This window comes from Neovison vison, chromosome 2 (assembly GCF_020171115.1).
Source record: "Neovison vison isolate M4711 chromosome 2, ASM_NN_V1, whole genome shotgun sequence".
In the NCBI taxonomy this organism is placed as follows: Eukaryota; Metazoa; Chordata; class Mammalia; order Carnivora; family Mustelidae; genus Neogale; species Neogale vison.
Window position 1 is genome coordinate 51043143 of NC_058092.1, and position 25491 is coordinate 51068633.

Here is a 25491-nt window from a genome sequence, read left to right on the forward strand (position 1 = left end):
AGGATTCTGGGCCTATGGTGACAAAAATAAAATTGCCGTTTGCTGAGTATTGGTATGTTGATGAGTTGCTCTGCCTACTTGTTGGCAGTTTGAACAGTAAAGTGATGGCAGATGGGCTGAAGTGCCCGATGACTTTGACTCTAAGGGTCCATTACTGCCTGTTGTGAAATTCTTTTTTTTTTTTTTAATTTTATTTATTTATTTGACAGAGAGAGACATAGCGAGAGAGGGAACAAGCTTGGGGGAGTGGGAAATGGAGCCAAGCGGGGAGCCTGATGTGGGGCTCAATGCCAGGACCCTGGGATCATGACCTGAGCTGAAGGCAGATGCTTAATGACTGAGCCATCCAGGCTCAGTTGTGAAATTCTTGAATAACAATGCAGAGTTTAAATCCCATTGGAGGAATTTGTGATTTTTGTGGGGCTCAGTGATAATTAAGTCCCTCACCCTTGTCTCTTTAAATTGCTCTTTGAGGGGCACCTGTGTGGCTCAGTCAGCTGGTTAAGCATCCGACTCTTGATTTCAGCTCAGGTGATGATCTCAGAGTGTGAGATTGACCCATGTCGGGCTCTGCACATAGTGCAGAGCCTGCTTGAGATTCTCTCTCTCCCACTGCCCCTCCCTCTTCTCTTTAAAAAAAAAAAAACAACTCTTGGAGCTAAAGTAAATCCCCTGGAAATTCACATGAAGGGCATTTTAGTTGTATATCACTAATATTTTGCCATTAGAAGCTGGGTGGGGATTTTAAAAAAGAACGAGAGAGAGAGAAGCTTGGTTGGATTAGGATAAGATTATGACATACCTTGGTGGCCTCCTCTTTCTGGGTCATTTTGATCCTCTTTCTATTCCAACCAATTTCTTGATAATCATTTAGCAAACATTTACTCGGTGCCTACTCTGGTCTCAGCACCACGGTATAAAGAGGAGTTGGAAGGGTTCTACTGAGACTAGGACGTAGTTCAATAATACTAAGAAATACAGTAGTGACCCACAGCGAGGTTGATCGGCCTTGCCAGGGGGAGAGAGTCAGAAAAAGTTTCATAGAAGACGTGGCACTTGGCTGTCTCAAGTAGAATTTCATGAAACAAAGGAGGTAGCAGGTAAGAGAGACCATGACCTTCCAGCCTTGGGAAGGCTTCCAGCTAGGTCCTGGGATCAAGCCCCTCTCTGCTGAGCAGAGAGCCTCTCTCTCTCTGCCTGCCTCTCTGTCTACTTGTGAATAAAAATAAAATCTTTAAAAAAAAAAAACTTCAGTTTTGAGTCAAGTACCATGTATGTATATTAACTATATTTAAAAAATACTTTTTCTTTTAAGAATGGAGATACCAAGAACACCTGGGTGGCTCAGCTGGTTAAACATCTGCCTTCTGCTCAGGTCACAGTCCCAGGGTTGTGGGATCGAGCCCCACTTTGGACTCCCTGCTCAGTGTGGAGTCTACTTCTCTCTCTCTCTGCCTGCCACTTCCCCTGATTGTGCATGCCTGCTCTCTCACTCACTCTCTCTTCCAAATAAATAATTTAAAATCTTTAAAAATAAAAAAGAATGGAGACATTAAGACAGTAGTGTCCCCCCCCCGCCCAAAAAAAAGACAGTAATCCCTTAAACAGTATGTTAAATTTACTTGCCAGGTGCTTCTTTCTGGAGTGTCTATTTTTTTTTTTTAAAGATTTTATTTATTTATTTGACAGACAGAAATCACAAGTAGATGGAGAGGCAGGCAGAGAGAGAGAGAGGGAAGCAGGCTCCCTGCTGAGCAGAGAGCCCAATGCGGGACTCGATCCCAGGACCCTGAGATCATGACCTGAGCCGAAGGCAGCGGCTTAACCCACTGAGCCACCCAGGTGCCCCTGGAGTGTCTATTTTTTTTTTAATGTTATCCCTAAGTAATGGAATAAAGGAATTTTCCTCAAGTTAAACATGTTTCAGACAGAAACTGATGAGAGGAAAGTTTTTATGCAGAAGACTTTTCCTATGTCTCTAAAATCCTGCCTGACCCTTTTGATTAGGAAAAACCAACATTTGAAAGATTCTCCAGCTCCCTGATGAAATTCTTCCCTGGCTCCAGAGTTGGCCAGTCAAAGGAGTAACGTAGAGTGGCCAAAGTATAATTGTTGGTCTTGTTTCAGGCAGTAAATAAACAGACCATCTTATGTAAATTTCTCTTATAATAAAAATATTATTCTCTTATAATAAAAAATTAATTTTTTATTATATGTCAGTCTTAGTCATCTGTAAAATGATTCTTAAGTCTGCCATTAGAAGAAATTAATCTGTTTTTTTTGTACTGAAAAACTTTATTTCAAACATCAATGCATCACGTGTATATAATTTTCTTTTGTATCTGCTCCTATAGAAAGAATCGTTCAGTGAATAATCTGGGTAAGCAGAAAGAGGATGGGAACAAAAAAAAGAAAGGAAGGAAGGAAAGAGACAAGAATAACAAACAGAATTAGGAGCGAGGCTCCGTGTTGAATTGGGGAGGGAGCTTACCCATCATGCTTTGTATGGTGCAAACCCCCTAACCAGGTACCAGCACCAGCAAGTGAGGTCCATAGATCATCACCCCACCTCATTAAGCCAAAGGCTTCAATTTTCACTTCCACAGTTGTCTTTTGTTCACTCTCTATAAAATGATCAGCTCATGCCCTTAAGGTTTTTGCTGTGGAGTTGAGGAGACAATAATTCAACAGAATTGATGCCATATGGAAAATCCCAAGTTAGCTTTTATGCAAGTGCAAAATAAAATATTCAAAACAGATGAGACGCTTGCAGTAGTGGTAGGAACACAGGCTTTGGTGTTAAACAGTCCCAAGTTGGAATTTGATCTTTCCTACTTAGAAGCAGCAAAGACCTGGTCAAGTCTGAATCCTTCTGAGCCTCCACACCGGGAACTGTAAATGAGACCAATAATACTGCACTTGCTTCCTTGTTATGAGGATTGAATGGCACGAATGGAAAGCGTGCGCCAACTTTGGCACGGAGGCATTAAATATAATGAGATGTTCTCACTTCCTTACTATGTGCTGGCACTGTACATAAAGCTGTATGTGTAGATAATATTATTAAAACCATATAAACACGAGGAAGCTAAGGCCTGGAGGGGTTAACAGTCGTCCCAAGCCCGATGACCAGAAGTAGCAGGGCCAGGATTTGAACCAAGAAATCTGACTTCAGAAACCTAGCTCATAATCATTTATCTCTACAGTCTCTCCTCCGTGTAAGCCAGCAACCCACCCACAGGGATATGATGAATACGCTGCTTCGGGAATAGAGGAGTTTTAGAAGTCATCATTGATATTGGTAGACAGAGTCACTGAGGTATTCTAAGGTGAAGGAATGTTATTTAAATATGTGGAGAGAGGAGTGGGAGAGGAGCCACTCAGAACTGTGCCAACAAGCAGTTTTGTGTGAATAGCTTAAGAGCGTTAACATTTAAGAGGATATACACTGAGGAGATAAGAATCACATGTATAATCAACTCCAGATTTTTTATTTTAAACAACAAAGGGCAGCCTTTCATTAATGACCCGTTATTTCATCCAGTCACAATTGTTTCAAAGTAGAAAGAAAGAAAATTTTCATGTTGCCTTATCAAATAGCTGCCTAAAATACCTCAGGGCAGTATCTTTTTTTTTATATATATATTATTCTGTCCTACCTCATGAAGCATGTAAGTTTTGAAAAACAAATCCAGGGGCGCCTGGGTAGCTCAGTGGGTTAAGCCTCTGCCTTCGGCTCGGGTCGTGATCTCAGGGTCCTGGGATCGAGTCCCGCATCAGACTCTGCTCGGAGGGGAGCCTGCTTCCTCCTCTCTCTCTCTGCCTGCCTCTCTGCCTACTTGAGATCTCTCTCTCTCTCTCTGTCAAATAAAGAAATAAAATCTTTAAAAAAAAAAAGAAAGAAAGAAAAACAAATCCATTTTTCTCTTCAGTTCACCAGCCTGCATTTCTAGTTTAGCTGTTGGCCCCACTTCTCACCTCTAGTACGGCCAGTTAATACAGCTGTCCAGAACCATAACGTCACAACACACTTTCAGCACACAGGCACATTGTAAGAAATGTGACTCTTTTCTATTGATAGTTCAGTGTGTCTCATGTGTTCTTGTATTTTCATTGATAACTTTAAGAGAAATCACAGCAGTAGTCAAAGGAAAGAATAAATGAGTAGTTTGTCCACACAGACTCAAGGACCAGACAGATCATCGGCCATGAGTTTGGTATTTGAGAAACAATATATTTCTTTTTTTATTGGGGCACCTGGGTGGCTCAGTTGACCGAGCGACTGCCTTCATTTCGGCTCAGGTCGTGACCCTGGAGTCCCGGAATGGAATCTCTCATCGGGCTCCCTGCTCAGCAGGGGGTCTGCTCCTCCCTCTGACCTTACCCCTCTCATGCTCACTTGCTCTGATTCTCTCACCTTCTCAAATAAATAAATCCAATCTTTCTTTTAAAGATTTTATTTAGGGGGGGTCTAGGTGGCTCAGTGGGTTAAAACCTCTGCCTTTGGCTCAGGTCACGATCCCAGGGTCCTGGGATTGAGCCCTGCATCGGGCTCTCTGCTCAGCAGGGAGCCTGCTTCCCCCACTTCTCTCTCTCTGCCTGCCTCTCTGCCTACTTGTGATCTGTCAAATAAATAAATAAATAAAATCCAAAAAAATAAAAATAAAGATTTTATTTAGGGGCGCCTGGGTGGCTCAGTGGATTAAGCCTCTGCCTTCAGCTCAGGTCATGATCTCAGGGTCCTGGGATGGAGCCCCACACCAGGCTCTCTGCTGAGCAGGGAGCCTGCTTCCCCCCCCCACCCTGCCTGCCTCTCTGCCTACTTGTGATCCCTCTCTCTCTCTGTCAAATAAATAAATAAAGTCTTCAAAAAAAAATAAAAGAAGAAGAAGAAGAAGAAAGTAGATTTGGGGACTACCTGGGTCTGTTAAGGATCTGCCTTCAGCTCAGATCATTATTCCAAGGCCCTGGGATCAAGCCCAGCATCAGGCTCCCTGCTCAGTGGGGAGCCTGCTTCTCCCTCTGCCTCTGCCCCTCCCCCTGTTTGTGCACTTGCTCGCTCTCTCAAGTAAATTTTTAAAAAATTAAAAATAAAAAAAAAAAGGTTTGGTTTGGGTCTTTTCTATCTTATTTGTTTTATTTTTGCAAGAAATATTTCTTTACGTTGACTTCTTTAATACTGATTTTGAGGCTCCATATTTCTGGACTAAGGCAGAATCAACCTCCGTCATTTTGGAGGCCTCTGAAACTCTTGAGTTCTAGTTTCTTTACAAAGCTCCCAGATGTCACTGGTGGGCCCCTGGTCATTATCATCAGTCCTCCCGGCGACCATCAAGCCCTCTCTTACCCAGACCTTTATGATCGCAAGTCAAGAAATCCTGCTGCTTCCAAGCCCCAGTGCTTGGGACACAGAACTTCTTCCAAGGTAGGATTCATTATGCCTAGATTCTCCCACGCCTTGACCACTGCTTCCAAGGGCTTGCAACCAGCGTGTGTGCTGGGGGGAGTGGGGATGGGGGGCACTGGGCAGTGCAGGGCTCAGATCCACACTCATGGGACCCACAGATCTGTTTCTAGTCTTCACTCAGAAGCTCTTTTCCTCTCCCAGCAGTGCTCCAAGACACCTGGCATGATCCTCTCAGCATCGTTGTTTCAGTGCCCCGCGGTTTGATAAACAACAGAAAGAACCAATGACTTCTGGTTCAGTTTTCAGCTTCATAAAAATCCCCTACGTGTGGGGTGCCTGGGTAGAGCAGTCAGTTTAGCATCCAACCCTCCGTTTCGGCACAGGTCAGGATCTCAGGGTCATGACGTCAGGGTTGTCAGATCAAGCCCTACGGCAGGCTCCGTGCGCAGCTTATTGTCTGCCTCAGATTCCCTCTCCCTCTGCCCTTCCCGCTCGTGCTTTCTCTCTCTCTCCCTCCCCACAAAATAAATAAATAAATAATTTTTTAAAAAAAATCCCCTGTGCTCAACATCAGGGGGCAAAGTCATATGAACATATTCCATTGAATAATTTTTAAATAGTCTCACCAAAACCTATATATATAAAATATCAGTATATGGTTGTACAGGTGTGAACTGTCTGCAGGGTCTTTAGGAAACTGCTAATGGGGATTGTCTCTGGGGCATGGGACTAAGGGGCAGGGGAGGGAGGCGGTTTCTTCCATAGTTGACTACACCCTGTGGTTTTTGCTTGAGTCCTTTACATGTGGTATTTTTATAATAAAAAATGTAAGATTATTAATTTGAAAAGATAGGAATCTTTTAAATTCACTAACCATGATCTGTGTTCATCAGCTGACAGTTCCCTACCTTCGATAGTGTCCTGATTCTATGGCTGAGAATGCTAAGTTTGGGAGTTAATTTGCCCAGAGTTACATACCGGCAGGTCAGAATTTGAACCCACAGCTGCCTGACACTTAGGTTCATGAACGCCCTTTCCCCTCCTCCATGCTTCGTCCTCCAGGGTCATTTCATTCCACTTCAGTTCTTTTCTTTCATTGCCTGAGTAATGAGGCCTGACAGACCCCCTGCATCAGGCCACACATTTATGCCAAATCCTTGAATACTAATAAATACCTGAGACCGTGTCTCAAAATATACCATAAAATGTAAATAAGAAGGACACATAGTTCACCTCAAGTTCATACACCGCAGCAATGTACAGGTTAACAGTAAAACACATGGGGGAAGTTTAACTTGAAATATTAGGCAAAGCCAGTCCTGAAGGAATGAAATAATAAACCTAGGAAAAATTAATGATACCTCTGAATATATTATAACTGCATGTTTTGTTTACTTTTAGGTCAAATAAAATATGACATTATTAGCGAAGAGCAAATTATGAGTTGCTGGCCTATGGTTTGGTTGTTTGTGTAAGGAAGCATTTATGGTTGTTGAAAATTAATAAGAATTTGTTTTTTATAGGACGCTATAGTTATACACGAAGTCTACGAAGAAGGAGCAGCAGCCAGAGATGGAAGACTTTGGGCTGGTGACCAGATATTAGAGGTAGGGGTGTATGAATTTATTTAATACTAGCAAATAACAGGGGCACCTGGGTGGCTCAGTCAGTTAAGTGTCTGACTCTTGATTTTGGCTCTAGTCATGATCTCAGGGTTGAGATCCAGCCCTACTTTAGGCTCCCCAAAGAGCAGGAAACCAGCTCCTGCTTAAGATTTTCTCTCTGTCCCTCCCAGCCTGCTTAAAAAAATAAATAAAAAAATTTTAAAAAACTAAGGGGCGCCTGGGTGGCTCAGTCCTTAAGCCTCTGCCATTGGCTCATGTCATGATCCCAGCATCCTGGGATCGAGCCCCACATCGGGCCCCCATGCCCAGTGGGAAGCCCGCTTCCCCTCTCTCTCTCTGCCCTTGTTGTGTTCTCTCGCTGTTGTCTCTCTCTGTCAAATAAATAAAAATCTTTAAAATTTTTTTAAACTAATACAAGTAAATAAAGTTTTTTAAAAAATACTAGCAAATACAATTCCTTTACTGAACTTGATCTACAAAGTCTGTTCACTCACTGCCTTGTACTTTATCCTCATTTGTCTCCCATTTAGCAGAACGTGTACCTTTTTTTTTTTTTAAATGTACGTTGAAGAACTGTCATCAAAATCATGGCATATTATCTAAATCTCTGAAAACTTTTTTAAAATTAAAGTTCTGTAGTTCTAATAGTTCTGTAATCATCGTATCAAATGAGAGTGTACAGTGTTGCAGTTTTACTTTTTTGTGCTCCTCCATCATACCTGTCTAAATCCTCTCCTCAGAACACAGGCACTTATGCATAAACATGCACACCTGATATTTTAAAGACTTTTATTGCAGTTTTAAGTATTGTTTCTTACTCCTAATAAATCTTTAAGTAAAGTGGAGGCCCATGCCTTTCCTCTTTTGTCTTCTAGTTGATGAAAATGTAGAATATTCTCCTTTTAGGAGGTACATGGTACTTATTAATAAGTCAGAATGATTAGCTTGCCTCTTTCAAATGGACTCTCAATTAGCAAAGGCGTTAAAGCCTTTAAAAAAAAAAAAATGCCAAGGCAGGCATTGTCTGAACTAGGGAACGGATGAATGGCAGGTCAATGCCAGGCATTCTGGTAGGTGGAACGAAAGAGCTTTTTTGATGGTGTGAAACCTTTAGGCAACATTTATTTCTTTCATTGGATGAATTTAATTGAATAGTTAACATTTTATGGTGGGCATGTGCATTTTTGCTTTGCAACTTTAATATAGCACATTATGAATGACATCAGAGAATTTTATTTTCCCTTTGGTGGTTCAAGTCTGCCTCCCAAGATGAAACCACAGATATAATTAAGGGCAGAAAATATAGGCAAGAAGGAGTTAAAGGAGAGGCCAGGCTCATTGCAAATTAAATTCAGGGTTTCTCTGCAGACTTTTACTGTGCTTCATCATTGGATTAGGACATATTCCCAGTACATTCATTAAGGCACAAGTGTATGAGATTAGAAAAATAAGCAAGACCTCTTTGGGAATTGGCTTGACTGCTTTAGCATACAGCACCGTTTTTTTAGTGGTCAGAAGTTTTGAGGGTTTTTTTTTTTCCTCCTTAGGTTTTCTGATTAACTGGTGTTATCATAATTGGCTTTGTAAAATAAATAGATTGAATATTCAAGAGTACAGATGCACACACGCCTAGATACTTGTGTGATCTGTAAGCCCATGAATGATTCTATAATGATCACTTGAAACTAAATCTAATATATGCATTTCCTTGATTACGGTGATGGTTGTATAGGTTTAAATGACATAAATTCACGTATAAATTGTACACTTTTAAATATACTTTATTTGGGGGCTCCTGGGTGGCTCACTGGGTTAAAGCCTCTGCCTTCGGGTCAGGTCATGGTCTCAGGGCCCTGGGATCGAGCCCCACGTCGGGCTCTCTGCTCGGCAGGGAGCCTGCTTCCTCCTCTCTCTCTCTTCCTCCCTCTCTGCCTACTTGTGATCTCTGTCTGTCAAATAAATAAAATAAAATCTTTAAAAATATATATATAAATAAATAAATATATTTTATTTCTTAATGTTATACCTCAATAAAAAACTTTTTAAAACTCTATCTGTTTGTATTGGATAGAGCGCAGCGGTAGCTGCTGTCTTCCATAAAGGATATTCATCTACAAGCAAACACTCAGGACAGGTTAACATGAAGAAAGCAATTAAGTGGAAGGAGAAATTGAAAACTCAAACCATTTCCTGGCACCCAACTGAATTATATTACCCAATATGGACTGATGGTCTACGTTTCTCATTAAAGATGACCAGGACATAATGTAACATTGTGCGTCAACTAAAAAGTTATTATTATTATTTTTTATTGGTCAGGACAGGCTGTTCTTTTACCCCAGGCAGTACAAGAGTATATGGTGTGTTTAGTTAAGAAATAGCTGTTTGGTCAAGTAACATGTTTCCTTTTAAGCAGCTTAGGCCCCACACTTGGACTCCTTCTAGTTGTGGTTGATGTGTATAGACGTGTAATGAAGCATAATCAGCCTGTGGCCTGCAGCTTTGCCTTAAGAAGACAGGCCAGCTTCAGTGGTGTATTTCAAGACCATGAAACCAGAGAATTCTGCACCAGTGCTTTCGAGACAGTAACCTTTCTGCTTGTAATTCCCAACTTGTAATTTACACTCTGCTTAGGAATACTCCACATTGGCCACTGGCCTTTCCTGGCTTTAATTCTATCCTCATATTAAAATTAGGACAAGCCATGGGGCATCCGGCTGGCTCAGTCAGTAGAGCACACAACTCTTATCTTGGGGCTATGGGTTCCAGCCCCATGTTGAGCATAAAGATTGCTTTAAAAAAAAAAAGACAATTGGGGGGCACCTAGGTGGCTCAGTTGTTAAGTGTCTACCTTCAGCTCCCGAGATCCTGGGATTCCGGGGTCCTGGGATCGCATCCCACATCAGGCTTCCTGCTCCACGGAGAAGCCTGCTTCTCCCTCACCCACTCCCCCTGCCTGTGTTCCCTCTCACAGTGTCCCTGTCAAATAAATAAATAAATCTTTTTTAAAAACAAACAAACAAAAAAAACTGGGACCAACCAGATATTGCTTACAAAGATAGAGTCCAGTAATGTTTTAGTATGACAAGATTAATGATTCTATAATCAGCATAGACTGACTTCTTTCTGACTCTGCTTTTAAAGTCAGTCCCTCGGGGCACTGGGGTGAGGCTCGGTGTGTTCAGATTCAGGCTTGATTTCAGCTCAAGTCATAATCTCAGGGCTGTGAGATAGAGCCCTGCATTGGGCTTCCCACTGGATGTGCTGCCGGCCTAAGATTCTCCCTTCCCCTTTCCCTCTGCCTTTCCCCACTGCCACAGGCACACGCACATTCAGTCTATCTTTCTAAAACAAAGTCCCTCATCTAACCCTACCCCTACCTCCATTATCCTCTTCTATTTTTGTGCAAGTGGGAACAGAAAGAGTAGAAGGCTAATGCCTGGTTTTCCCTGTGAACTAAAATAGCAAGGAACTACTGCCTGGTTTGGTGGTTCTTTCCTTCCAAAGCAGTGATTCACCCACTTCCTCGTCCTGCCCAAGCAGCATGATACTCTCCCATTGACAACTGGGGCCTCCTATGGCTCTTTGTCTCAAGTAGGGAGCCCTGCTATTACCACTCCTACAATCAGTGCTCTAAATAATGCATATAGTGCTTCTGTAAGGCACTTAAGGCAATACGTCACTCCACAATATTGAAGCTACACAGCGATATTTTTCTTAACGATTACTGGTGCATTTAGTGGTGCCTCTTGATAAGCAGAGGAGGAAATGAAAACTATGAACTTGGAGCAAATCACTTGGATTTGAGCAAGCATCTTAATGCTGGAATTTAATATAAATTGGTTTTATAATCTTAGTTTCATGACAGTGCTTCTTATTGGATGTATAATTTGTTAGGGATTTTGAAAAGGTATTTTAGAGGCTGAAGAGACTTTACCTTCTACCCCTGGAAGTACTATGGTGCAGGGGATTAACAGAAGTGGTCTTGTGCGCCATCTATTGGAATATGGGAAAATAATCCACTCAGGCCACATTTTCTAGAGGCGCTGTTTTCCCCCTTTGTTCTATGGATTTACCTCCGGAACACTGAGAATGCAGCATGGGCCTGAAGTTAACAGTGGATGCTGGCGCTTGACAGAAAACAGTCCTGACTCGGGTTACTTCAATCCCTTGTAAATTCCCAACTTGTAATTTACACTGGGCTTAACTGTGGACCAAGTCCTGTGCCCAGGGCATTAGAGGGTATACTTCAGGTAATTCTCACAACACTAAGTAGATATTGTCTCCAACTCATACAGGACACAGTTGAAGCTTAAGTAATTTTCTGAGGTTCCACAGAGTAAGTTAGAATGAGCGCTCAAACTGAAGCCCATCTGTATTCAAAACCCATGCTTAGCCACTATTCTTTGGTTTAAAAAAAATTTTTTTTAAGTAAGGTCTACACCCAATGTGGGGCTTAAACTCACAACCCTCAGATCAAGAGTCACGTGCTCTGCTGACCAAGGCAGCCAGGCATCCCTTAACCACTGTCATGCTGGGTGTAGTTAATCTAAGTGAGAACACGGACCCAAGATATACCAGAAGGGTTGGGGGGGGGGAGGGGCTGGGGGGATACAGCTTCAAAATTAGGCTTTTAAAACATTTTTCTGGTTCACTGAATCAGTTTCAAAGAATAGCTCAAAACTCACCTTCTCCAGGAAGGGCTCATTGCTCTCTTCTCCCTTGTCTGTAACCATTCCACATGCCCCAAGTCATTCATCTTTGGAATGTTAGAATGGGGGAAGCCTGAGACCAACCCCTCACTGGACAGATGAAGGAATGGAGGAGCAGAGATAAGCCCGACCAGCCCAGCACACACAGGGATGGACTAGAACGTGGAGGAGAACCAGCATCATGAGAGAACTCTTCCATTCTGTTATACTCCCCTGGCCATGACCTGGGCCTGTTCTTCCCTTTGGCTCGTTTCCTAGCTGTGACCTTGATGGAGTGACCCATGACTCCCTCCCATTGAGTCCTCAGCCGTTCTGCTCCTCAGTTTCTCCCTTGTGTTAAATCCACTCATCCACAGCACTGCCTGATTCTCTCTGTGACAGGGGCTCCAGGAACCCATTTGAGAGGAAGTTGAGGCAGAATAATATAGAGACTAAAGGAGGGAAGACCGTCTGGGTTCAAACTGTGACTCCTCCATCTGCTTGCTGTGTAACCTTGGCCAAGTCTCTTAGCCTCTCCATGCCTTACTTTCCTCGTCTGTAAAATAGTAATGGCACCTATTTCAGAGAGTTAGTGTAAGGATTAAATGACTAAATATTTATAAAGGGCTAATTCACAAGCACTATACAAACATTTGTTAAGTAAAAATAAATAAGGGGCACCTGGGTGGCTCAGTCAGTTCAGCGTCTGCCTTCAGCAGACAGATCCCAGAGTCCTGGGATCGAGCCCCGCATCCGGCTCCCTGCTCAGCAGGGAGTCTGCTTATCCTTCTCCCCCCTTCCCCTGCTTGTTTGCTCTCTCACTCATGCTCTCTCAAATAAATGAATAAAATCTTTAAAAAAACAGAGTAAGTAGGTAAGTTGACTATGATCTCCGTGTAGCAGACGAGGAAACAGAGTCTTAGAGGTTACATGGGTTGTCCAGATTCACCTGATTTGCCAGAAACAGAGCCATGGCTTCCTCAGTGCTGTTTCCAGGATAGTTTGCCTCTAACTCATGTCCTGTTTGTTCTCACTCGGATCCAGGTTCAGAAGAGTGTACCTGAAGGGGATTTTGACACTGTGGAAAGTCTCTCATTTCCTTCCTACTTATTCCAAAGTAGTTGTGATGTTTGCAATTAAGAGTGAGGATGTCAAATTCAATAAGCAAATGGAGTCTAAAAATGCTGACCAAACACTAATGTTTATTTCCCTTTTGACCTCAGTTAAATGAGCCAGTCAGCCCTTTCCACCTGTCCTGCTCCCTCTCGCCCTCCCTCCCCAACCATGTTGATCCCATAGTAAAGTTCACAGCTATGCAAAATTTCATTTTTGTGTGTACTAACCTCTTTAGGGGTGGGAAGAGTATAAGAGTTAACCTCCCTTATATGTGAAACAGCTACTACTACTAGTAGCCACTGCCTTGGTGCTTTGGGAATAGCTGGAAATTTCTAGAGGTTTTTCACTGGTTAGATTAAGGAGTTCAGCAGACAGAGCAGGTATCGAGGGCTCTGCTGTCAGCAGCCCATCTCAGATGCCCATTGTTCCAGGTTAATGGGATTGACCTGAGGAGCGCCGGCCACGAAGAAGCCATCACAGCCCTGAGGCAGACCCCCCAGAAGGTACGACTGGTGGTGTATAGAGATGAAGCACACTACAGGGATGAGGAGAACTTGGAGATTTTCCCGGTGGATCTGCAGAAAAAGGCTGGCCGAGGACTGGGTCTGAGCATCGTTGGGAAACGGTAAGGAAATACAAGTTCTAGAACAGATTGGCCTGTCTCCCCAGAGGCCTATGAACACCAGCAGAGAAAGTCTTATGTAAACTAATGATAAGGCTTCTAAAATTAACCTATTTATAAATATTAGGGTGACCTAAGTCATGTTTCAGAGCAAGATCTTAACCAAGAAGAGTGTGTCATATGAAGATAGAACTCAAAACCCAATCAACACAAACTGTATTTGTTCCCATATAGAATAAGAACAGAATCAAAAAGGTTTTTTCAGGGGCACCTGGGTGGATCAGTCATTAAGCATCTGCCTTCAACTCGGGTTGTGATTCCAGGGTCCTGGGAATGAGCCCCACATCGGGCTCCCTGCTTAGCAGGAAGACTGCTTTCTCCCTTTCCTCTCCTTGTGTTCCCTCTCTCGTTATGTCTCTTATTTCATTAATTAATTATTTTAAAAAGGATTTTTTACCTTGGAGTCCCTTAGCTCTGAGGCTTTCATGGGGTGAATTAAAGCCACCCTAGCCAAGAAACAGTTAATATCAACAGATACTACCATGTGAATTTCATGCTGTGTTACCTACAACTAGTTGGTGAGTTTCAAAAATTAGCTGAATAGATATATTTGAGAGACAAATATAAATTATTCATTAATGTAGTGTTCATTAAGAAAGATGCCCCTAAAAGCATAACTTGCAACAAAAATGTACGTGGATCCTGTTGGCTGGGCCTTTCTTCTGAAGTCTGTGCTGCTTACCCATTTGATGGGCATTATCAAATAACAGTAGTAGGTAAGAGAAGTAAGTAATCTCTTGAAGCTGCAATTCCAGCGCCTGTGGTTTACTGATTTTCGATATTTAGTGTCTTTATTCCAACAGGGCTGCAGGGTTTCCAGGTGACACCCCAATATGGCCTTAAATGGTTATCAACCATCTTCTTAGGAAGAACTGAAGTTGGTTTTTTATACTTATTTATTTGACAGACGGAGATCACAGAGAAGCAGGCAGAGAGAGAGGAAGAAGCAGGCCCCCTGCTGAGCAGAGAGTCCGATGCGGGGCTTGATCCCAGAGCCCTGGGATCATGACCTGAGCGAGGCTTTAACCCACTGAGCCACCCAGGTGCCCCTAGCCTGATACTTTTTTCAGCCATCCAAGCCATTTTTTTTAAGATTATTTATTCATTTTTTTATTTGACAGATCACAAGTAGGCAAAGAGGCAGGCAGAGAGAGAGAGGAGGAAGAAGGCTCCCCGCTGAGCAGAGAGCCCGTTATGGGGCTCGATCCCAGGACCCTGAGATCATGACCTGAGCTGAAGGCAGAGGCTTAACCTGCTGAGCCACCCAGGTGCCCCATCCAAGCCATTATTAAAATAAAAACATTGGAGACAATTTTTGAGAGCACTGACCTTGTGCCAAGTATCATGGTGTCGTGGTCTCATTCTTCAGCACCATTAAATCATCACTCTGAAAATGCATTTTATTTTATTTTTTTTAAGATTTTATTTATTTATTTGACAGAGAGAGATCACAGTAGACAGAGAGGCAGGCAGAGAGAGAAAGAGAGGGAAGCAGGCTCCCTGCTGAGCAGGGAGCCCGATGTGGGACTCGATCCCAGGACCCTGAGACTATGACCTGAGCCGAAGGCAGCGGCTTAACCCACTGAGCCACCCAGGTGCCCCTGAAAATGCATTTTAAACCAGAAAAGCGGAGACTCCTGTTTCTAAATAAACTCACTGCACACCTGACAAAACCCGTGTTAAAGTTTGCTTCCTGGTTGTGACATACACATGCCTGGGGAGATTCCGTGTAGAGGAATGGTTTTTTAGTTTATTGTCTCCTATACTCTTCATACAGCACTAGTATTTCAGATTGAGTTTGTAAGGAACATTCACACTCCTGAGCCCAGAAATTTCCATTGTGAAGGTTCAGGTGCTTAAGCTCTCATGTTGGTGATTCTTTGACTTAGCCGTTTCACAACGGTATCCGTTGCACATTGTTTGCTATAGCTAGTGAATGACAGTAACCTGTGTCTTCTTTATTAATAGTTTACTTATCATGAAATTGAAGAACATCTGTAGAATAGTATACAGCCCTAAAAAAAGTGAGGAACCCCCAAGTGCTCATAAAGCCCAATCCGAGGGTGTATCAGTCGAAAAAGATAAAACAAAACTGGTAGAAAAAACTCTGGAGAAGAGTATGTGTGTGTGTATCTGTTCACACACATATGTGCTGTACATACATGCATTTGCTAATGTATACACAGAATATCTCTAGGAGATACACAAGAAAAAGGTAACATACTGGTTACCTCTGGAAAAGGAACGTGGGGGCTGGGGAACAGAGGTAAGAGGGAGACTTTTCGACCTCTTTCTCCACTTCCTACCCTCTTGAACTTTGAGACCTACATTTATTTACTCCTCAGACAAGTAAATATAATTAAAACCATCATAAGGGAAGGAATAGGGAGGGTGAGAAACTAGAAGATTCGATGCTAATAATTGAGCTGATCGGTAAGGAAACAACTTGTATATTTTAAGAGTACTTAACTCTACTTTTAAAGTGAATTTCCATTTCATTTTACTTAAGATTATCCTCTTGCAGAAATGATGCCCTTGGGCTGATAGAAATGAATATTACAGTAGGAAGCATAAATAGGTATAAACTATTTAAAGGGCAAGCACTCTGAGGTTTATCATGTGGAAAGTTAGTGGATATTACTGGATGAGAGGGTTTGGGGGGACCCTTATTCCAAGCTTGAGGATTTAGTGAAACTGTATAGAATGTCAGTAATCGCAGACTGACTCGGGAATACTAAACCATGCCATTCCCCGCTGCTTGGTGTTATCCGCAGAAATGGAAATGGAGTGTTTATTTCTGACATCGTCAAAGGTGGAGCTGCAGACCTGGATAGGAGACTGATTCAGGGAGATCAGATCTTATCTGTGAACGGGGAGGACATGAGAAATGCCTCCCAGGAGACGGTGGCCACTGTCCTCAAGGTGAGTCCTCGGGCTGCTGTTGGCCCGGCTGGTGTAACTGAAGTCCAGAGGGAACCGTTCTAATCTAGCTTGGCGTTAAAATGGGTTGACTTGATGCTAACTCTAGTTTTCATGAGAGAGAGCTAATCTCTGGTTATTTTACCCCATCATAAATAGCTTTACAGGAAAGCTATTATATTGACTAACAGGACTGACGAGAAACCTCTTAGAGGATTTCTGAGCTACTTTTTCTGCTTGTGAGAAACCAGGTACCCATGATTACTCTCTAAATGCTCTAAATGCATTAGATGGGGGCTAAGTTCTCCTGGCGTCAAAAAATTCATCCTTCTCTCTCTAAAGGTGTATTGTCATGAATGTACCAAATTCAGCTTTTATTGCTGGAGGGACCGCTAAAGATTATCTAGACCAATTTCCGTTTCACAAATGAAGTTTGAAAAAGTAAAGCAGGTTGTCCAGAATGACAAGGATCTGCTTGAGTGGTTTTCCCACCATCGACGCCGTTTCTCACCGAAGTTGTAGAGGCTAGGTTCAGAGTTCCCTTCCAAGTGTCCCTGCCGCATGGACACAACCTCCCTTGGAGGAAACTGATTAATAAAAATTCTTGTAAATTTCTATTCAGCTGTAACCAGCTGCATCTCACACTGTTTCACACATAGCTGTGGAAGCTTTTGCAAAGACAAATGAACCTTGTTTATTTTAAAATCCTGATTTCCTACTATAGTCAGCTATGAGTTACGACTTACGAGAGAATTTGTTATTTGTAAATTATCTCTATGATTTTTCTGTCCTCTGTTCACCACTTTTTCTTCATTATTTCACTTCATTATTTCACTACTTTCATCAGAAGGGAGAAGGAAGAGAATTGAAGGAAGAGAATTGAAATGTAATCCTCTTACCATAGTTAAAGAAGTCATGAAGTTATGAAGTGAATACCACGGAGTTGATGAATTTTGTTATTTTGTGTGGGTTTTTTGTTTTTTTGTTTGTTTGTTTTTTGTTTTTTTGTTTTGTTTTTTGATTACTGATTTACCTTTATCCCCTCTTTTTTTCCACCCATTTACAGTTTTTGGTGCAGAGATGAATGGAAGCTCTGCCGTGATAATTTAGCATGTGAATGCTGTTTCTTACTTCTCTTCTTGTCCTCCCAAGTGTGCACAGGGGCTGGTGCAGCTAGAGATTGGAAGACTCCGAGCTGGTTCCTGGACCTCCTCGAGGAAGACCTCACAGAATAGTCAGGTTGTTGATGGCCTCCCGTCAGACTGACTCACTCACCTATCCCCACTGGGAGAAAGCCCCCCATTTCATAAATGATTGGAAATAATGTGTACTAGACAGCATATTCACAACACCACGTTCAGTGCATTTTAATGTGTTTGAAATAAAAATGAAAGGTGGAATGGAAATTTATTAATATTCGCTAATCCCTAGATTTTTCTCTCCTTTATTGCTCACCAGTGTTTCCTTAGAACCACTTTTCTCGTCCACTAGTAGTAGTTCTGTATTGCCTACGCATGCATGCATGTACACAGCTGTGTTTATTTAAAAAAAAAAAGGAAAGAAAGAAGCAACATCTGGTGGCAATTTGACCCTCATTAGCACAACATTGTTCCATTCATTCAATTAAATATTGCTATAAAGTTAACTTGTGAATAGCCACTCACACATGCTGAGGGCAATTAATGGCATATTCCTAAGAGAGCGAAGTGTAGGGGGTTCTCCTCTGAGAGGGAGGCCTTAATGGGTGATATTTTGTAGGTTAGCAAACATCTTATGTTTATTTGCAAGGCTGATGTAAGTGCCACTTTTTGTTTTTAACAAAGTATATTTCAAAGTTGGGGGTTTTAGTTTTGTTTTCATTATAATGGCTGACAAAATCAAGATGGTAGACTACATGTTTGTCCCATTTGGTACATAATGAAGCTGTAGAAACTTAACTTGTGACCTCCATCTCCTTTGTGAGTTATAGATGAGCTTTTTTTTTTTTTTTTTTTTGAGGTGAAAAGCATGAGTTTTGGTCTTCTCCCTGGTTGCCTTAGACTTAAAGCCTCTCCAAAGCTTTTGTTCAAAAGTCCTTCTGAGTTCGTGATTAGCCCACCGGTGTTTCTGGAATGCTTCATTGGTGTTAGAAAATGGGTAAAGAAAAATACCATTGTTCAACTAGGATCGCAGACAAGCTGTCTTGTCTTAGAGAATCTGCAAAACAGTGAAACCCAGTAAACATCATGTTAAGCTTAGAATATGTTTTCTCTTTCATTTCTGGCCAGTGCAATGGGCAGCAAATATCATGCGCACTAAGACTCAGAGCTGTGGTGGGACTCCAGGAACAAATGGTTGATGATGAGTCTGAGCAGACTTGTATTAACAGTGGAAACTTAAGATGCAAAAAGAGTTGTCTCGGTTTCTTTCTTAGTGGAAGTTTCGCTTGTTGAGTGATTTCACTAAAGCCTTGTTGTATGCAGGTTAGAATTCAGACTGAACCATACTGGGGATAAAATTTTTCTTCCTTGGAGAATATAGGAGGGTACCAGAGAGGAGGCTCCATTGGATCTCATTCCACAAGGAGTTTGATAGGTTGAAAAGAGGGAGAAGGGATCCCAGACAGATGGAATAGCATATGCAAAATCCCAAAGGGATACAAAGAATTCCAACATTTTAAGAAAAGTTTGAACTGAAGGATGAGGTAGTAGATAGAACTAGATTTCTGTCCTTGAGGAACATGTGTAAGAACGTCTTAGTGATTAATAAAGTTCACACTTAGGTTAAATACAGCGCTAACAAATTTAGAAGCTCTATTATTAAATGTCAATAAAACCATCATCACCATTTAGCTGATCTATGAACATGAGCTGTCCTATTTTGGAAACCTAAGACAAAGTATCAAACACTTTTTTTTTTTTAAAGATTTTATTTATTTATTTGGCAGACAGAGATCACAAGTAGCCAGAGAGACAGGCAGAGAGAGAGGAAAGGAAGCAGGTTCCCTGCTGAGCAGAGAGTCCGATGTGGGGCTTGATCCCAGGATCCTGGGGTCATGACCTGAGCCAAAGGCAGAGGCTTTAACCCACTGAGCCACCCAGGCACCCCAGTATCAAACACTTTTATCTAACCTTCTTGCACAGAATTTTTACCTTTGGGGGTATAAGTTTAATTCAGTTTTAAGAAAAATAGTAAATATGTTTTATCCTTACTTTGTCCTTAAAATTTTGGCTGAGGTGATATGAGAGTCTGCATTGATATTTGGCTCATTGAAAGAAGGATCATAGCCAGCTGTGAAAAGGAAATGTCTTCCATTATCCAGAGCTGAAGACGAGCCCATGACCTGACCAGAGAAAAAGAGGATCCCATTCCCAAACATTTCTACCTTCAGACCCTGTAGGGGCACAGATTTCTTTCTAGGCAATTGTAAGATGGGGAGGTAAACGTCTTCTTCTGAGGGCCAAGGAGAATTATCATTTGTTAGACTTGGCCTAGAAAAAGTGGGTTCATTAAGGGGAATCTTCTGTTCTTGGGGTCACCGGGCCTCTTTTTTAAAAAAGTCTTTTCCCACCAACCAGAAAAGAGTGCCTGTATTCTGCAGAGGAAGGTGTGTACAGAGAATCACTTGAGAAATCTTTTCCTCAGATAACTGAGGGAACCCCTCCAGGCATAGTTCATATTTATAAAGGCTGTGGTAAACACATTGTTCTAGGATTTTTTTTAGCAAACATTATAATGTGCTGTACTCCCTAAATTCTGAATATTATAGCACTATTGATTTAAATCCTATCCTTTCAGGAAAATATAGAAAACACTCCTTTAAATATATATACCCATTGTAAAGTCTATGATGTCTGTAACTTACTTGAAATGAATTTTTAAAAATTGGTGAATAGATGAGTGGTTATGTGACAAAGAAAATCCAGCAAAATATTGATGGTGGGATCTAGGTGGCATGCATATGAATGTCTACTGTATAAGTCACCTTTTCTGTATGTTTGAATATTTTCATAGTTAAGGAATCAAAATATTAACTTACATCATAGAACTAAGAAAATGGACCATATTAGAATTTATCAGATTATAATTGTGATCTTAGGTTTAGCTTAAAATTTTGAGGCAATTAGGCATAACCTTGATAATTTGGTAGAAAACATTCTTTATTCATTATTGGTTACTTTTTGGGTAAGGGGGTTTACATTACTTTCTGCATTGGAAAGGTCCTCTACTGTGTATATGATTCTTATTGACTAGCTACTAGCCTTACGTGACTATAAAATGTAGACCTCAAATGTATATTTAAATGAATAAAAGGACAATAATGGAAGTGTAACAGATTGGGTTCAATTACCACTGACTCCAGGAAAATCTCTGAGAAAAAAAATTTAACCCATTCCTAAAACAATATATTCCCTTGATATTTGCTGCTTTCTCCTATAACTGAGGAGAAAGTTTCTTTTAGTCAAGATTTTATGATAGTTGTTTTAGCAAAATAGATCATGTAATTTGGGTAATAAGGTAATAAATGTTGACTATAGCCCCAAGTGACACGTAGTGCCATTAACTGATTATATATAAACACTAAAAATCTAGGAAAATGTTTTTTTATTTCGTGGGGAGCAAGAAAAGCTTAAACTATTGCATGTTTTTTGTCTTGATGATGAAACCATATATAAAAGCTCATATAAGAGAGGAGGCAATGGAAAAATGTCAAATGGGATTGGGTTAGAAAGGTAAGAATATGAGTAGGGGTCACTTCTGTTTTCTCTTTTAGGCTCTACAGAATTTTCTGTCACATGGTTATGGCTATTTAAGTAATTAAAATATTAAGTCTGAATTTTTTAAGACCAAGTCAGTGTCTGAGCACAGCTGACGACAGGCTTTCTTTCCAGGGAAGCCAACACAGCACTCACAGCAGCTTCCATCCCTCCCTGGCTCCTGTCATCACCAGCCTGCAAAACCTGGTCGGCACAAAAAGAGCTCCAGATCCTTCCCCCAAAAGTTCAGGTATGACTTGGACACACGTCCAGCAAAACTCTCCTGTGACCCCAATTTTTTAAAATAATAATATTTTTATTTTATTTTTTTAAAAGATTTTATTTATTTATTTGACAGAGAGAGATCACAAGTAGGCAGAGAGGCAGGCAGAGAGGGAGGGGGAAGCAGGCTCCCCGCTGAGCAGAGAGCCCAACGTGGGGCTCGATCCCAGGACCCCGGGATCATGACCCGAGCCAATGGCAGAGGCTTAACCCACTGAGCCACCCAGGTGCCCCAATAATATTTTTAAAAAACAATTCTTCACCCTCAATTCAGATACATTGAAATCTTCAAATATGTGCACCTAAGCCCCAAGCTTGGTGAAAAGCCTGTTCTAAAGGAAGGAAAGCCATAGAGACTCATTTTGGGAATGTGCCTTTAACTGTACACAAATCACATGAAAAACAGGAAAGCGGAAATCGAAGCTACTTCATAAAGGAAAACTATTTCCCAAAGAGAAAAATTTCAAATGACAGGTCACTTGAGGAAAGTCAAAAACATATATACCTTTGCAGTTGGGGCAAGGCAAGGGGTCTTTTCAAGCCTTTCCTTGAGGAGAGGCTTATTTTCTCTTAAGGCAGGAAAATGTACAGTGACACAAAAATAGCCCATCCCCCAAACCATTTAGGCTCATATCCTGGGCAGCTGCTGGTACCTCCCTCAGCTTCTGTCGGACCACGTGGTTATGACCACATCTACCTCAGACAGAGGGCCTCTTAAAATAGCCCCTAACCAATAATTGCCAGTTTGGATTTTGAGAAAGTATATAATACCTATTTGTATTCTCTCTTGAAAGACCTAGAAAATGATACTATTTTCTTTTTTTTTTTTTTTTAAGATTTTATTTATTTATTTGACAGAACAAGATCACAAGTAGGCAGAGAGGCAGGCAGAGAGAGAGGAGGAAGCAGGCTCCCTGCCAAGCAGAGAGCCCGATGCGGGACTCGATCCCAGGACCCTGAGATCATGACCTGAGCCGAAGGCAGAGGCTTAACCCACTGAGCCACCCAGGCGCCCTAGAAAATGATACTATTTTCTTAATAGTAATATTTTTATAGGAGAATATTAAATCCTAGCTGTGTTATCTCTTTATATTAAAAAGTTAATTGTGTTGCTTCATTATTTATAGGCACAGATATGGGACCAAGGACTGTTGAGATCGTCAGGGTAGGTCATTAATTTTGCTATTTTTCTGATTTGTGTTCTATTTCCCTTAAAATGTGTATTTTTTCCTCAGTACAATTTGTTGGATTGAAAGTGTGCTCTTTTAAGTTACTGAAGGCAATAAATGGTCTGTGTTAACATAAACAGACTTAGGAAAATACAGTAAAGCCACAGAGAGAATCATTGTGAATTTTTTGGTATGTCCCATGCATGTGTTTAAGTTCTATGAAACAAACCAAAGAAAAAAAAATGGTATCATATTAAACATACTTTGGTAGCTTGTCTTTTTCACTTTTTTTTTTTAAAGACCTTATTTATTTATTAGAGAGAGAGTATGTGTGAGCAGAAGTTGTGGGGGGGTGGGAAGAAGAGTATCTCAAGCAGACTCCACGCCAAGCATGGAGCCTGATGGGGGACCTGATCCCAGGACCCTGAGATCACAGCCTAAGCTGAAATCAAGAATCAGACACTTAAACAACTGAGCCACCCAGGTGCCCCTGTCTTCTTCACTTTAAAGGATGAAATTTCAGCCATGCTAGTATTTTTTTTACAGCACACAGCCTGATTTTTATTGATTGCATAGTATTCCATCATATAAATGTGCTATACTTAAATCAACTTCCTCCTACTAAACAATTAGCACATTTCTCAACTTTTGCTCTTTTATTTTTTTTTAAGATTTTATTTATTTGACAGAGATCACAAGTAGGCAGAGAGGCAGGCAGAGAGAAGAGGAAGCAGGCTACCTGCTGAGCAGAGAGCCCAATGCCGGACTCGATCCCAGGACCTTGGGATCATGACCTGAGCGGAAGGCAGAGGCTTTAACCCACTGAGCCACCCAGGCACCCCTCAACTTTTGCTCTTTTATAGCAACATCTTTGTTTTTCTTTTTCTGTCTATATCATGGGTAATTTCCTGAGGACTCATTCCTAGAAATGCAGTTGTTGAGTCAAAAGCCACACTTATTAAAGGCTTTTACACATATTGCTAAATCGCCTTCTTGAAAAGATTGGGTGAGTTGTATTTAAATTCATAAAGTTGTTGATCCTGATTTTCAGACTCCTGTGCGATATCCAGAATATTGGAAAGTACTTTTATTCGATTATTTCAACCATTAAATTTGGGATTCAAGAAGTACTTACAAAGAAATGATGACCTTGTTATAATCATGGTTCAACTGCAGTGAAGAGATAACCCAGCATAGCTTAGTTCTCTGGAATCAATCATCACTGTGTTTGAAGGCTCTCTACCATTTATCAGCTCTATGACCTTCAGCAAGTTATGCAGGTTTTCTCATCTGTGGCCTGGGGATGACAATACTTACCTCACAAGGTCAATCTTAACTGTATGGATTAAGTGAGATAATGCAAGTAGTGTACTTAGCATAGTACCTAGTGTGTCATAGATGTCCAAGAAGTGGCATCGTTATTACTAACTACAATTTGAAGTAAATTTCCTTCGTTTGTTCCTAGTATCTTTCCACCAAGGGGTAACTCAGATGTTCCTATGATGGGAAAGTTAAATCTGCCAATGTGTCCATAATTATGGATAAATTATGAAAGCATTATGATGGATTTGAACAAAGCCAAATTATTCCATAAATTTCTCCTCATTCCAGGGTTTATAAAATATCATTTTATAGGGGTGCCCAGGTGGTGCAGTTGGTTGAGCTTCTGACTCTTGGTTTCAGCTCAGATCATAATCTCACAGCAGTGGGGTTGAGCCCCATGTCAGGCTCCGAGCTCAGCAGCGAAGTCGACTTCAGTCTCTCTCTCCCTTTCCTTCTCCTTCTCCCACTCAGGCTTATAAATGGGTAAATCTTTTTTAAAAAATATAGATTTATAGATATAGATAGCTAGATATAATTTTGTTTCTTTAGTCATTTCAGCCACTTTTTTTAAACAGGTTTTTATAAAAAGCCTGCTCCCAACAACCATATTCTTCCAAACATGTTCCAAGCAGAAACTTTTGTGATGAAACACATCTTGCCATTTTGCATGCATTGCTTTACTATTGATACCTGACCTGAGCCAAAGGCAGTTGCTAAACCAGCTGAACCACCCAGTAGCCCCTGTGGCATGAGTTTTTAAAGCTTTTTCATATATGGTTTTGGTTATTATTTGTTCTTTTCCCATCTTCAGACTTTATGAGGTAAAATCTTTGAAGCACCCTAAGTTATGTATATTTTTAAATAACCAGTTAAAACGCCAGGAGTCTTGCTACTATATAAGCCCCTTTACCCCATCCACACCACTAATTTATGCCATAGTCGTCATATGTTTACATTACATAAACTGAGAACCCCACCAAACAATAGTGTAATTTTTACTTTCAACCATCCTGCAATTTCATTATTTATTTACTTACTTATTTGAGAGAGAGAGAGGGCATGAGCAGGGGCAGAGGGAGAAGCAGGCTCCCCGCAGAGCAAGGAGCCCAACTCGGGCTTGATCCCAGGACCCTGATCATGACCGGAGCCAAAGGCAGACGCTAAACTGCCTGAGCCACCCAAGCACCCCATCCTGCATATTTTAAAGAACTGAAAAAAACTGGTCTCATTTTTTTTTTTTGCCTACTGGGTAGTTTAGAATTTTATCCTGGACCCCAGGAATGTTACGCTGTGTAGATTCTGAAGAGTGTTGATGTATCTGGCTTAGCAGGCAGGCAGCCTGTTCGGGTTCCGACTACGAGTTCGGTCTCATTTTTCCAGGAGCCATGGTTCCCCTCCCAGCTCAGGTCTGTGTGGGTCTGTCCCTCACATGAGTGGCTTAGAATGAAGCCAGAGACTTCTGTGGCTCCCCTTCTTCTCAGGCTGTCTACTCCAGCTTTCTTCCTTTCTTCTCCAGCCACCAGGGGCTCCCTCGCCGGGTT

General features: G+C 41.4%; 1 protein-coding gene across 2 annotated transcripts in view; it reads left to right on the forward strand.

Moving 5' to 3' along the window:
• Nucleotides 1-25491, forward strand: part of PATJ (PATJ crumbs cell polarity complex component) — a 367374-nt gene that overhangs the window by 316832 nt on the left and 25051 nt on the right. For both annotated transcript variants that reach the window (XM_044238351.1, XM_044238352.1), the window contains exons 35-40: nt 6931-7014; nt 13271-13464; nt 16296-16443; nt 17593-17679; nt 21312-21426; nt 22586-22623. In XM_044238351.1, coding sequence (XP_044094286.1) covers nt 6931-7014; nt 13271-13464; nt 16296-16443; nt 17593-17679; nt 21312-21426; nt 22586-22623 — 666 coding nt within the window. The remainder of the gene's footprint in view (nt 1-6930; nt 7015-13270; nt 13465-16295; nt 16444-17592; nt 17680-21311; nt 21427-22585; nt 22624-25491) is intronic.